Source organism: Zosterops lateralis (genome assembly GCF_965231275.1).
Source record: "Zosterops lateralis genome assembly, chromosome: 2".
Lineage (NCBI taxonomy): Eukaryota > Metazoa > Chordata > Aves > Passeriformes > Zosteropidae > Zosterops > Zosterops lateralis.
The window spans coordinates 2,852,931-2,865,665 of NC_139763.1; the positions used below are offsets into that span (position 1 = coordinate 2,852,931).

At 41.6% G+C, this 12,735-nt stretch overlaps 1 protein-coding gene across 1 annotated transcript in view; it reads right to left on the reverse strand.

Moving 5' to 3' along the window:
- Positions 1–12,735, reverse strand: part of HLCS (holocarboxylase synthetase) — a gene marked incomplete at its 5' end in the record, with an annotated part of 120,756 nt that overhangs the window by 16,317 nt on the left and 91,704 nt on the right. The window contains 2 exons of the mRNA XM_083884098.1: positions 571–731; positions 1,812–1,879. Coding sequence (XP_083740224.1) covers positions 571–731; positions 1,812–1,879 — 229 coding nt within the window. The remainder of the gene's footprint in view (positions 1–570; positions 732–1,811; positions 1,880–12,735) is intronic.

Below are 12,735 nucleotides of genomic sequence, written 5' to 3' on the forward strand. Positions count from 1 at the left end.
AAAAAGGAGATATATGAGGTGATAAAGAAGACTGGTTCTTCATTTTAATGCTGATGACAGGACACTTGATTCCCTCTCGAGAGCAATTCTCCTCAGTTCTTGCTTTAGAAATCAGTTTTCAACCTTAAACAAGGGTTGGAAAAATCCTTTAAAAGGGATAAAGTGACCACTGAAACAGCAGCAACAAAAAAAGCAGAACAGGATTTGTCAGTTTTATTCATTTTTCCCTCCTCTTTATTCTCCTTCAAAATCAAAACAAATCAGCTCCATTGTTGGGCAAACAAAATTGACTTTTTCTTTACTGCTGTGGATTGAGGCTTAGGTTTCATGAGATTAAGAATGAAATGAGTGTAGTACATTTGATCAGCTCAGTCAAAGAACATTCATCCTATGGATATTGGATTTCTGCAAGCATATCAATAATCAAACATTAGGAAGGTTAAATTTAGGTTCCTCTTAGTGCTGAGGAACTGAATTATGCCTTCAGCCATTCTACACAGAAAACACACAGCTAAAACCTGAATTTAATGGAAATGGGAACAGGAATTTTGAGATGAATTAAGGACATACCTGATATCCTGGTATGGACCTGACTGCCTCCACCACTGCCAAGGACACCAGGTGTTGGATAAAAGGAATTCTCTGGCCCAGGTTGGAATGCAGAGGGATGGAGATGTGCAGAGTGGACAAGGCACAGCCCACGGGGCTGAGCCAAATGTTTCCACCACGACCTGGGCAGGGAGAGGAGAAAAGGTAACTTCAACTCCAGAGAAGAATATTTATTAAAAAAAAATCACTTTGTGAACGTAGATAACAACTAAAGAGACAGATTCAAAGCTCTCCATCTAAGAATGTACCAAAAGTCCTTTAATGGAGTTCCCAAACTAATTTGGAAAAAAACCAAAAAGGGTTAAAGTGAAAAGCTCTTTCTTCAAATTAAAAAAAAAAGAAAAAAAAAAAAAAAAGGATTTTTTTTAATATTCCCATCCCTGTAAGTGTTCAAGGCCAGGTTGGATGGGGCTTTGAGTGACCTGGATTTGTGGAAAGTGGTGGAACAAGATGATCTTTAAGGTCCCTTCCAGCTCAGGCCATTCTATAATTCTGTTCTGAGGTTCTCAATTTTCCAGCATGTCCTAAATCCCGCTAAATTCCAGGATTTTCCTGGTCTCTGCTAACAGACACATTTCAAAAGATCTTGTTTTGCTCAAGGGAAGAAGCATTTGTGAAGATGCTCTGTGTGCACCCAGAAATGCATCCAAACTCTGCCCCATCCTGCACTGAAAGCCAGGGAATCATCTTTCCATGGATTTGGGCTTGGAAAAGCTCCTTGGGCCACACACTCTGCTCTTCCAGGAGAATAAATGTGGCTTTTAAAGAAGTGCCAGCATTTTTTTCTGGGCAAGAAACACGACTTGCTTACAATTTATCTGCTCAGGCAGGTCCTGCAGACCCAATCTCAGAGCCCCAGTCTTGTTCCAGTTAACCCAGTTTCAGTTTTAATTTGGAGCTCTGACTTGTGTTACACTGAGTGTAGTGATGGCAGCTTTTCCTGACTGGAGAAACCTTTTTTGGCAGGAACCAGGAGACCACTAAATCATTTCTGCAAAAGCCACCAAACATCCTGAAAATGTTTGCTTTGGTCTCTTGTTAACTTTTGGGTTTTCGGTTTGAATCCGCAGTTTGAGCAGGAGGAGAAGGGGACAGGCTTGTTCTATGGGTTGTATTATCAAAAATGCTCATAATGCATCTTAAAATGTCCCATTTTGTGTATTTAATACACATTTATTAGTAAAATAAGGAGATTTACTCACCTTTCCCTTGTGTTTGTCGAACAGCCACTGCTATTAAACCCATCTCCTCAGGCAACTCGAACATTAACCTGCCAATTAGGGGAAAAAACCAAAAACCCCACATGCTTATCAGCTCCAACACTAAGCTACATTCATGAAAATCAAGGCTTAAACATCAGGTAATATTTTATGTTAACGTTGCACCACCATTTTTTATTATTATTTTTTTTTCAGTTAACATTTAGTCCTGATCCAAACCCATTAGAATATTAAAAAAATGACTGGCTGAAAAACCATAAGGTAAAACGTTATTTTATCTTTTAGGCTGAAATAAGTCAGAGCCATAGTTCATTTAAAAGTTCTGATAAGGCAGGTTTTGTATTTCTTCACTTTTTCCTCAATTCCTAATTTTTTTTTTTTGGGTGTCCCTATCTTCAGCAAGTGACAACCAGCAATTCCCAACATTTGTTTCTACTTACAGCGAATTTTTGTTCATACTACAAAATATAAGAGCAGCAGTTTCTGATTATTTAGAAAACCAATATGGTGGCAATAAAGCAGTTTAAAAGATACACTATCCCCTGAGAACTAATTATGATTTAACTACAGTAAATAAATCTACACCTTCTGAGAGCTCTAGAGAACACTGGCTTATTTTAGCCTTGTGTTCTGCTTTTAAAATAGTTTCACTTAAAAGAATACTAACTTTCCTCTGGGGGATAAGTAGAAAGTGCACTTTAACACCACCAAATGAGTCAATGCTACACTTAAAAAACTAAAAAAAAGAAAAAAAAAAAAAGGAAGAAAAAACCCTACTGTGAGAACTTTGTTCAAGGCACTTTTAAACAGACCTGAACTGTACCACGATCCTCCTCCATTTCATGTTTTCAGGAGGAGTTATTGAAGAGATAAAACATATTCAAGATGTTGCCTGTGAGGTCAGCCCAAAAAGTGATGCCTTGCCCACAAATCTGCTTCTCCCACAGGCACAAACATGATGTTGTTCATTCCTATAAAAGCAATCTTGTCTCGGGGGGTGAGGGCAGCCCAAATCAGAGAAAAAAAAAATCCCATTTACAATGATCTCAATGATTTCAGCTGGGTTTGGGAGCTGTTTCAAAAGTTCTGCCAGTGAGGAAGTGCACGAGCAGCAAGGAGGAGCTGTGAGTGTCCCACAGACACGATGTCCCTGTGCTGGTGACAAGATGAAGAACCATCCCTTGCTCATCAGCAACTCCTGGGGCTGTGGCAGCACCAAAATTTAAGAAACTCAGAGACTTCAGAGTATCTTTCAAATGCCTGACTCCATTTAAGGTGGATGTTAGGAAGAAGTTTTTTATGGAAAGAGGGATAAAGGTCTGGAATTGTCTGCCTGGGGAGGTGGTGGAGTCACCATCCCTGGATGTGTTTAAAAAAATATGGGAAAAAAAACCACTCAGTGCCAGGGTTTAGTTGAGGTGTTGGGGTTGGACTTGATGATCTTGAAAGTCTCTTCCAACCCAGAGATTCTGTGATTCTCTTTCATGATGATGAGGTCATTGGAAAGCCCAAGCAAACTCTGGATCAAAATTGCCTTTGCTAATTAATTACAAATCACAAAGTCCTGGAATGGTTTGGGTTGGAAGGGACCTTGAAGATCATCCAGCTCCAACCCCTGCCATGGATGGGCAGGGACACACAAAGCAGCAGGAGCTGTACCAGCCCCACAGTGATTTCCCACTTTATTCCCAAGTCATGGAGAGGTCATCAAAGGACAACAGCCAGAAAGCCTCTTTGCCAGTCGCCTTCCATAAAACACACCTTGGTGATTGTCTCCTCTGGACACTGTGGATCACATCCTGAGAGCAGACTCAACCATCTACCACCTTCAGCAGTCAATTTTACCTCTTGACACTAAATCACAGAATCATCAAAGCTGGAAGAGCCCCTCAGGATCAGCCAGTGCCACCCCAGTGCCACCAGCACCATCAGCCCAAAGGCTGTCCCCAAGGGCCACCTCCAGCCTGTCACTCCAAAGCTCAGCTGAACTTCATCTCAGCCCTTTGGCTTTGGAGGAAGCTGAGCTTTGGATGGGAGGGACAATCCTGGAGACTCCTGACAGCCCTCAAGGGGCTGAGGCTGGGAGCAGATGAATTGGGAGTTGTGGCCCCCTGAAGATTTGGTGGATGTGCAGGTGCCTTTGGCTTTGATTCCATGGAATGGCCAAGGTGGGAAGAGCCCCTGAGGATCAGGCAGTGCCACCCCAGCAGCACCAGCATCAGCCCAAAGCCTGTCCCCAAGGGCCACCTCCAGCCTCCTCCTGAACACTCCCCCAGACAGTGACTCCAGACCTCCCTGGGCAGCTCATCCCAAGGCCTGACCACTCTGCCAGGGAAATTTCCTTGCCCAATCTCCAGCCTGAGCCTCCCCTGCTGCCATTTGAGGCCATTTCCTCTCCTCCTTTCCCTGCCCCTCCTGGCAGGGACTTGTGCAGAGCCACAAGGTCCCCCCTGAGCCTCCTTTTCTCCAGGCTCAGCCCCTTGCCCAGCTCCCTCAGGAATTCTCCAAACCCTTCCCAGCTCTGTTCCCTGCTCCAGCCCCTCAGGGTGAAAATCCCCCAAAGCTCAGGAAGTTTCATCCCTGTCTTCTGGCAGCAGCCTGATGACAACACCAATGCTTTTGCAACATAAAAATCTAATTTAAACTTGGACACACTCTTAGGACGAGATTACAGGCTTTGTTTGAAACACACTGATTTCTGTTGCTTCTCCATCCACGTATCTGTTTTTAAATAACAAAACAGAAAAAAAAAATAATCATGTGCTGCCATGAGGGGAGAAGAAAATAAACAGAGCAGGAAAAAAAAGTTGATTAGGAATGCAAAACACAGGCTTCTACAAAGAGATACAATTAGGAGAACAGATGATGCAGCTCTCGGAGGCTTGGCAGCAGGTAACAACTTATTACATGGGGAGACTGAGGTTGGACTTTTAAGGGTCACAAAGAAAAAATCCTTTAAAGGACACGACGTGGGGAAGTTGTTAATTCCCAGACTGATAAACTGAAGACACACACACACAGAGATTGATTTTTTACAACTTCCTGAGATTGTGCAGGAATTAACATGAAGCCAGTGATAATAAAGATCTCCCCACAGCCTCCTGCCTGCCTTTCCCCAACTTCAGAGCTCTGTACATGGTGTGTTCTTGTTAGTTTGGTGGGGTTGTTTTTTTCTTTTCTGGGAGAAACAACTTGGATTTTCCTTACCAGAAGGATCAACTGTACGTGCACTTTTTTACATATTGACTTCCCTTCTTTGCTTTCAACTTAATCAGTTGCAGACTTAAACAATTTCGTTTTTCTGCAGAGTGGCTTAATCACAGTGCTCACCACATTTTCCCCCCATGAAATTTTTTCTTTTTTTTTTTTTCCCTCCCTTTTTTCTCTCATGCTCTTTAACCATCTTCTCTGTGCATTAATTCCAAAGACCACAACGAGACACAAGATTATGGAAACACGAAATGTCTGAAGATAAACTCCCCCATCAGGAAGAATATCAGATGGCATCTTTATGATCACAGAAGACGATACTAAAATTTTATGTAAATTTTTCCTTTTTTTTGAACGTTTTTGTGGTATTTTCCAAAATGTGAGCAAGGCACTTGTGGCATTGAAGAATATTAAAGCAGCTGAAATAGTAAAAGAGAGGTTCTAGCACAGTTTTTTTATACAAATACCCTCCTCCCCACCCTGTCGTGCTGTTAAGAGTAATAAACAATATTTAATTATTTTACAGAAATTCCAAGTGTAAGGAGGACTCTGGCCTGCCAACACAACAACTTTTCATCCCACAGGAACATAAAATGGGAACCAAAACTCCCAAAAACTACCTTTGAATAATGTTAACGACTATAAATTTCATTGATGTTGTGGGTTTTAGGGTTGAAGCTCTCATTAAAGCATCCTGCTGTGTTACAGTATTGCAGAGGCATTAGCACAGCCAGCAGTGCATTCCAGATGTTAAACTACCTGGGCACAAGAGTTATGGGCAGATTTCAACCTTCTCCTTTAAGTTCTTTGCCTGAAAATCTCACTCTCAAGGAGGTTGTTTAGAGAGTATTGTAAAAGCAACACAAAAAAACTCAAACAAAGAAATAAAAACCCAAAACCCCAAAGAAAAACAAACAAAAAACCCAAAGCCCATACACCAAAACCCTTTGAATTTTAGGCAAATCAAAAAATTCCAAAATTATTTAGGTTGGTGGGCCACAGTTAGAGGAGAAGACACCATGAATGAGAGTGGGTTTGGATTAGAAACTGGGAGAAAAATCTTTCCCTGTGAGGGTGGGGAGGAAGAGAATTCCCAGAAAAGCTGTGGCTGCCCCTGGATCCTTGAAGTGCCCAAGGCCAGGTTAGAGCAGCCTGGGATAGTGGAAGGTGTCCCTATCCATGGCAAGGGGTGGAATTGGACAATCTTTAATGTCCCTTCCAACCCAACCCATTCTATGATTCTATCAAAGATCAAATAAATGTTCATTGTTATTGAACATTTACTGAACCCCAAAGCAGCAGTTTCTGTGAGCGACACCACGTTGGGAGTCTGGTAAAAGCCACCAAATCAGGAAACTGATGGAAATTGAGCCTTGAGGATGAACAAACCCTGGATTCAGCTTATTCAGGCACCTGCCAGATGGGATCTTATGGGAGCTCCAAAGATCTTGGTCTTTCCAAACTCCCCCCCACACATAAAACAACCTTGCCACAATCCTGGGGAAAATAAAGACATGAACAGAGTCTGCTTTGGCTAAAAAGAGAATCCAAGAGTGTTAAAATTTTACAAAAAAAAAAAAAAAAAAATGGAAGCAAGGAGGGACACTACAAAGGAGAAATGCAGAAATAATTGTCCAGAGAATAGAAAGCTCAGTTATGGTAGAGATTGGCAATGATCTCTACTAGCAAGAAATGACAACAGACCAGAAGAAAAATGTTCTTTCTACAGAATAAAAATGACAAGAACTTTTACTGGAATGTGATTAAAAAAAAAAAAAAAAAAAGAAGGAAAATGTGGGCTCACAGCTGACTGAGGCTAAATCACAGTGCATGCACCTAAGGCTGAGCTACTCAAGAAATTCTTTTTTTTGCCCAGGTCTTCACCAACAAAGTCCTCCAGTGTTGGAACCCTGAAGGATGAGAATTTCAGGCTTTCTGTGTTAAGAAGTGCTGACCCTCAAGCAAGCACCACATTTGACCTGAGGATGTGGAACAGGCTCCTGAGATTGAGTGACAGCACTGGGGTTGTGGGGGTGTGGTTTTAATAATATTGTGTGATCTCACAGGGTGAAAAACTTAGATTTAAGAATTTAGTATATAGTAATACATGTGAGTCAAGATGGAAGATTTAAGGTGTTGCCTAGGTCCTTCTTCTTCATCTTCTTCCTTTTTCATGGATTTGGGTGGTTTTCTGTAATTGGGTGAAGAAGGTCCACACTGTGGGCCTTGGGTGGTCATTACTGGGTCAGAACTATAAATAATACAGGTGTCACCTCATTATTGCTTAATGAGCACTTAAATAACCTTGGAAAGAGTTAGAAGACTCCATTTTACCTCATTTCTCTAACCTGCTAGTTAGAGCTCATGGCTTGTAAGTCTGTAAATAGGTAAGAAATAATAAACATCCAAGTCCAAACACGAAATCTACACTTCCCATGTGTTAATCCTGACCTTGGCAAGGAGAAAAAGAAGCCAGAACCTTCACACTCCAGGACTTTACACAGAGTTCAGGGAGAAGAGGAAAGACCAAGAGTAGAGAAGAATTGATATCATGAATCTCTTGAGAAATCTTTGCTCAGTCGAGTCACAGAATCACAGAATGTGTAGGTTGGAAGAGACCTTCAAGATCATCGAGTCCAACCCAGCCCTGACACCTCAACTGGGTCATGGCATCGAGTGCCACATCCAGTTTCCTTTTAAACACATCCAGGGATGGTGACTCCACCACCTCCCCAGGCAGACAATTCCAGTATTTAATCACTCTTTATGTGAAAAACTTCTTCCTGATGTCCAATATATCCAACAGTCAGTAAGAGCAGATGGGAGGGAGCTGAGAGTGCTGAGGGCACATCCAGGTCTCCCATCCTCACAGCCAAGGACATCAGGGTAAGTCTCAGATGAAGAAAACATCTCCAAGCTCTTCCTTCAAGCTTCCCTGTATCCGAGCTAAGCCATTGAGCAGAAAGTGTCTGGATTTTGGGATTGAAGAAACTGGTTTTTATTCCAGCTGTTGGGTTGGACACAACTGCATATCCTCAGGGGTTTGTCCAGGACTTGTCCTATTTAATATCTCTATATCCTTAATAAGAGAAGAAGGAAAGGAAAGAATCCAGGAGGAAATGGCACATTCATCCATAACACTGAACTGTGGGGACAACTGAACACTGGAATAGGATGTGGAGTTTTTCCAGATCTGACTGGAAAAAGCCCTGAGCAAGCTGGTCAGAATTCAGTGTTGACCTTGCTTAAAAGGAGGAGGTTGGACTAGAGACCTTCAGGGATTCTGAGTGATTCTTGACTCCAGAAAACATCCAGAAACTCAGCATCTCTGGTGTTTCCAGTAGACATTTAGGTTTGGTTGAAATCAGTCAGAAATTAGAAATTGTAGCTATTAAATCAGAGATTTATCCCCAGTGGTGTTCACTGGAATCCCATCACCCAGGCAGGATCCTAAAGCCATTTGTACACTCTCTTACAAGCCCAAATGTTCCCATTTCTCCCTCTCCCACTTTCCATGAGGCATTTTACACACAACCAGGTGCTCCCAGAAGATTGACAACCCCCCTCCCCAGGTGAGACAAGGAGAACACCTCAGCTGTTAATCCACCTCAGGCTGATTTAAATGACAGAAATCTCACTTCAAACTAAATCCAGCAAGAAAAAAAAAAACCATTTACCAGAATATCCTTGTGTGACATGAATGCACTCTTCTGTTCTAATGCAAAAAATTCATCTCTCCTTTCACTTTCTGGTGAGTTTTTCCCCACAGCAAAGTTAGCACAGAAAAGGGCTATTTAATGTCAAATTCTCCTTGAACTCCTCGGATACACCAAAGTCCTGCACCAGTGAGAAAAAGCATTAAAGGGATTACAATATCCCAGCCATGGGGAAAAGCTAAAAAAGCAACTGCAACCTCGCACAGCTGGTTCCTTGTTACCTCCAGAAACGCCACAAAAAGAAGATTGTCCTGAACTAGACACGACATTTCCAGCAAGGAATATTCTCCTGGATCAATGACGTGGGTTGGGAGCTCACAGATCCTTTGGGCTGGGTGAGTAAATCCTCGAGCAGGGCAATAATAACAATTCAGTTCCAGGAGAAATGCAGGACTGGGAGGAGGGCTGGGAGCAGGTCAAAGCCACCTGAGCTGCTTTTCAGCCGCCTCAAAGCTCTCCATAAATGAAAACTGCTGTTGGCAACAGCAAAAGATGCCAGGGGAAGAGAAGGGAAGAGTAAATCACCTTTTTCTTACCACCCATGTGCTCATGCTTGATTTAAATCATGGTATTATGGCTTGGGAATGGTTCATGGTGGGATTGCTTTGAAAATCAAGACCTGCTGCACAGAACTCTGCCATGAAATCTTCTTTTTTATTTTTCCCTGCTCACTGTATTTTTCTCACCCCTCTATTTTTATATCTGATATTTTATAATTAGTCCTTTGTCTGCTCATAGGCTTTTCCTCTTGCAAAAGAGAAAGGAGAAGAGAATTTTTGAACACAGCACCATGCAGGCAGAGGTGTCAGGAAACGTACCCAAACAAGAAAGGACTCCAAAAAATCAGTTTGCCAACAAAATGCCAGTAAAATTTGAAACCTGGGTTCAGACACACTGGTCATGTTCCAAAACTGCAAACTTAAAGAACTTCTTTATTCAGTAGATCAGCTTCTCTGTGAATATCATCAAGACCACAAAGTTACAGTAAAGGAGGGCGTTTCCAGGGGAGATGTGAGGAGACTTTAGGAGTTTGTTTCAATTTCTAATTTGAAAAGCAAAAACTTGTCCTGTTTTGAACGATTTGTTTCATTTTTTCCCATCTAGCAAGTCATCTTTTCAATCCATAACCTTTCTTGACTTGAAAAAGCTACCTGAAGCCAAAAGCGAACATGGGACAGATTTCATTTGGAAACAGAACTCCAGTGCCAAGATTTAAGAAACAGAAGATTTACCAGAATGCAGTGAAATGTGTATTTATCATAACATGGTAAAAGTAGAATCTTCAGGCTAGGATAAAAATTATAAACATATTGATCAAAGCCAGATCCGGCCCTTCTTGTCTGGATAAAAAAAACCTCATGGATGCAGGAGGAATTGGGAACATCCTGAGCACTTCAGGCTGTGCTGATGCCACTCTGAGCTGTGATTCCACCCCAGCTCAGTGGGGTCCCAGGGGTGGGGACTGGGTTCTGTGAACCTCAAAATGTTCCACAAAACCAAGTGTGAGGTCCTGACCCTGGGATGGGGCAAACCCTGGGATCAGTCCAGGCTGGGAGGAGCAGATGGAGAAGCTCTGGGAGAAGGATTTGGGGGGTGAGAGATGGAGCTGCCCCAGCCCTGAACCCCACAGTGAGGAGGGGATTGTTCCCCTGTGCCCCCCCAGGTGAGGCCCCACCTGCAGAGCTGCCCCAGCCCTGGGGCCCAGCACAGGGAGGACGTGGAGCTCAAGGAGAGAGCCCAGAGGAGACTCCAGGATGAGCAGAGGGATGGAGCAGCTCTGCTGGGAGGAAAGGCTGGCACAGCTGGGATTGTTCAGCCTGGACAGGAGAAGCTTTGGGCTGAGCTCAGGGTGGCCTTGCAGGGCCTGAAGGAGCCCCAGGAAACCTGGAGAGAGACAATTCCCAAGGGCCAAAGGGACAGGACACAGGGAATGGCTTCACACTGAGAAATGACAAGTTTAGGTGGGATGTTGGGGAAAACGCCTTCCCTGGGAGGGTGGGGAGGGGCTGGGATGGAATTCCCAGATTTGCTGTGGCTGCCCCTGGATCCCTGGCAGTGCCCAAGGCCAGGTTGGACATTGGGGACAGTGGAAGGTGTCCCTGCCATGGCTGGAATTGGATGATTTTTAAGGTCCCTCCCAGCCCAAGCCATTCCATCATTCTGTAATATTTTAAGAATGCTCAAATTTAGTCACTTTCAGAGGAAAACCTCAGATCGAGCCCCTGCAGAAAAGCAAGAAACATTTCAGCAAAATGGCAAATCCATTTTAAGTCAGCACTGGATTCACTAATTCACATTGTGAGGCATCACAAACACGAGGATCTCAAAAATAATCAATTGTGAAGGTGAATTTGTACAATATTCCTTAGCTCCTTATACAATATTCCTTATACAACATTCTGAGATCCAAAAGCCAAGTGAGAACTTTGTGCACACACAGCGATTTCAATGGGATATTCTGGCCAGTTTCTCTAGTTTGGGTGATTACATTTCCTTATGACAATTTCTCTGCAATTTACCAAGACATCATTTCATTTCCTGCCTTAAATCACAGAGGGTGTTAAACAAGTTGCCATGTTTGACCAGAGAAGTGATGAAGTTATTCCCAAACAGCCGCTCCAATGGGGTTAATGCAGAACAAAAAACACTGGATTTATCACAAAATTAAAATGGAATAAATAGTTTTAATTTCTAATTTTTCATTTTAATTTTTTTAATTTCTGATTTTTAATTTTAATAATTAAACGAGCGCAATGAAGAATTGTGTGAGGTGCCCCTCCCAGGATCCTTCCTTGCAAAGTGGGAAAAAGTTAAAGCAGTTCAACATAAAAAAAAAATCCCATTCTTTGTAAAGGAACTGTGAAAGACCTAAAAAAAATTAGTGATAACAATTATTTTCCTTATTTAAATTTTTATTTTTTTCCTTTATCTTAATATTATTAAAAGTTTCATCTTTACTTAAAATCACAGAAGTAATTTATACTTGGGAGAACCCTCCAAAACCTTTGATTTTTTTTTCCCCCACAATTTGCTTTAATTTCTTCTATTTGATTTTTAAATTTCTTTTATTTTCTGTCTGCAACATCCATTGTGCTGAAAATTTAGGTTCTGGTGACTGATGTAAACATAAGGATGCAGAAAATTCCCAGTTTTCTTAATCCAATGCTAACTGAAAATTAATTTTAATTATTCTCCACTTTCTGAAGACACACACAACAGTTTTCCTACACTAAAACAAGAGGAAACGTTTTCACACTGACGTTTCTTGTGTTTAACCCCCTTTCTGAAAAAATATATTTAATGCAAATAAATAAATTTAATTTGAATTAACTAAAATTTCCGGATAATTTCTCCATTACCTCAGTTTTCCTTGGTCAAAAGCACCTGAGCCTCAATTTCCCAATTCTCATCTCTCACCATTTAACTGAAAAATAGACACAGAAAGTTTTGAAAGTTCTAAATGCTGGTGCATATTGTGATTTTTGGGACACGTGTGGTACAAACATCATCATGAAGGTAGTTATTGGACACATTACTCTGCATTCAATTAAATTTTCCTAATTTTTCCCTACTGTGGCTTCATAAATTGGCAGGTAAAGCACAATTATTTCACTTGTGTGGCTTTTTTTCCATTAAGAATGGTGATACATGAAATCTTCGGGGGGAAAAACTAAATTATTAACATTTTGCTGTGCAAAAGCAATCAAAACACCCCGGTCCTTCCATGTCAACGAACCCAGAATTTAATCAAAAAACTCCCACAGATAAAAATATCAGGTTTTTAATCCTTCTGTAATAAAAAAGGGAGAGGTGGAGGACAGGGAAATTTATAACATAAATAATGTAAATATAAATTGTAATGGAAGAGATTAAGGAAAAGTTTAATGCAAACTTTGGAGGGAAAAAAGGTATTTTTTTGTTCCAAATCGTTTCAGTGAGAGCTGGTTTTAAAATAAAATTCTTAGGAAATGGCAACTGAG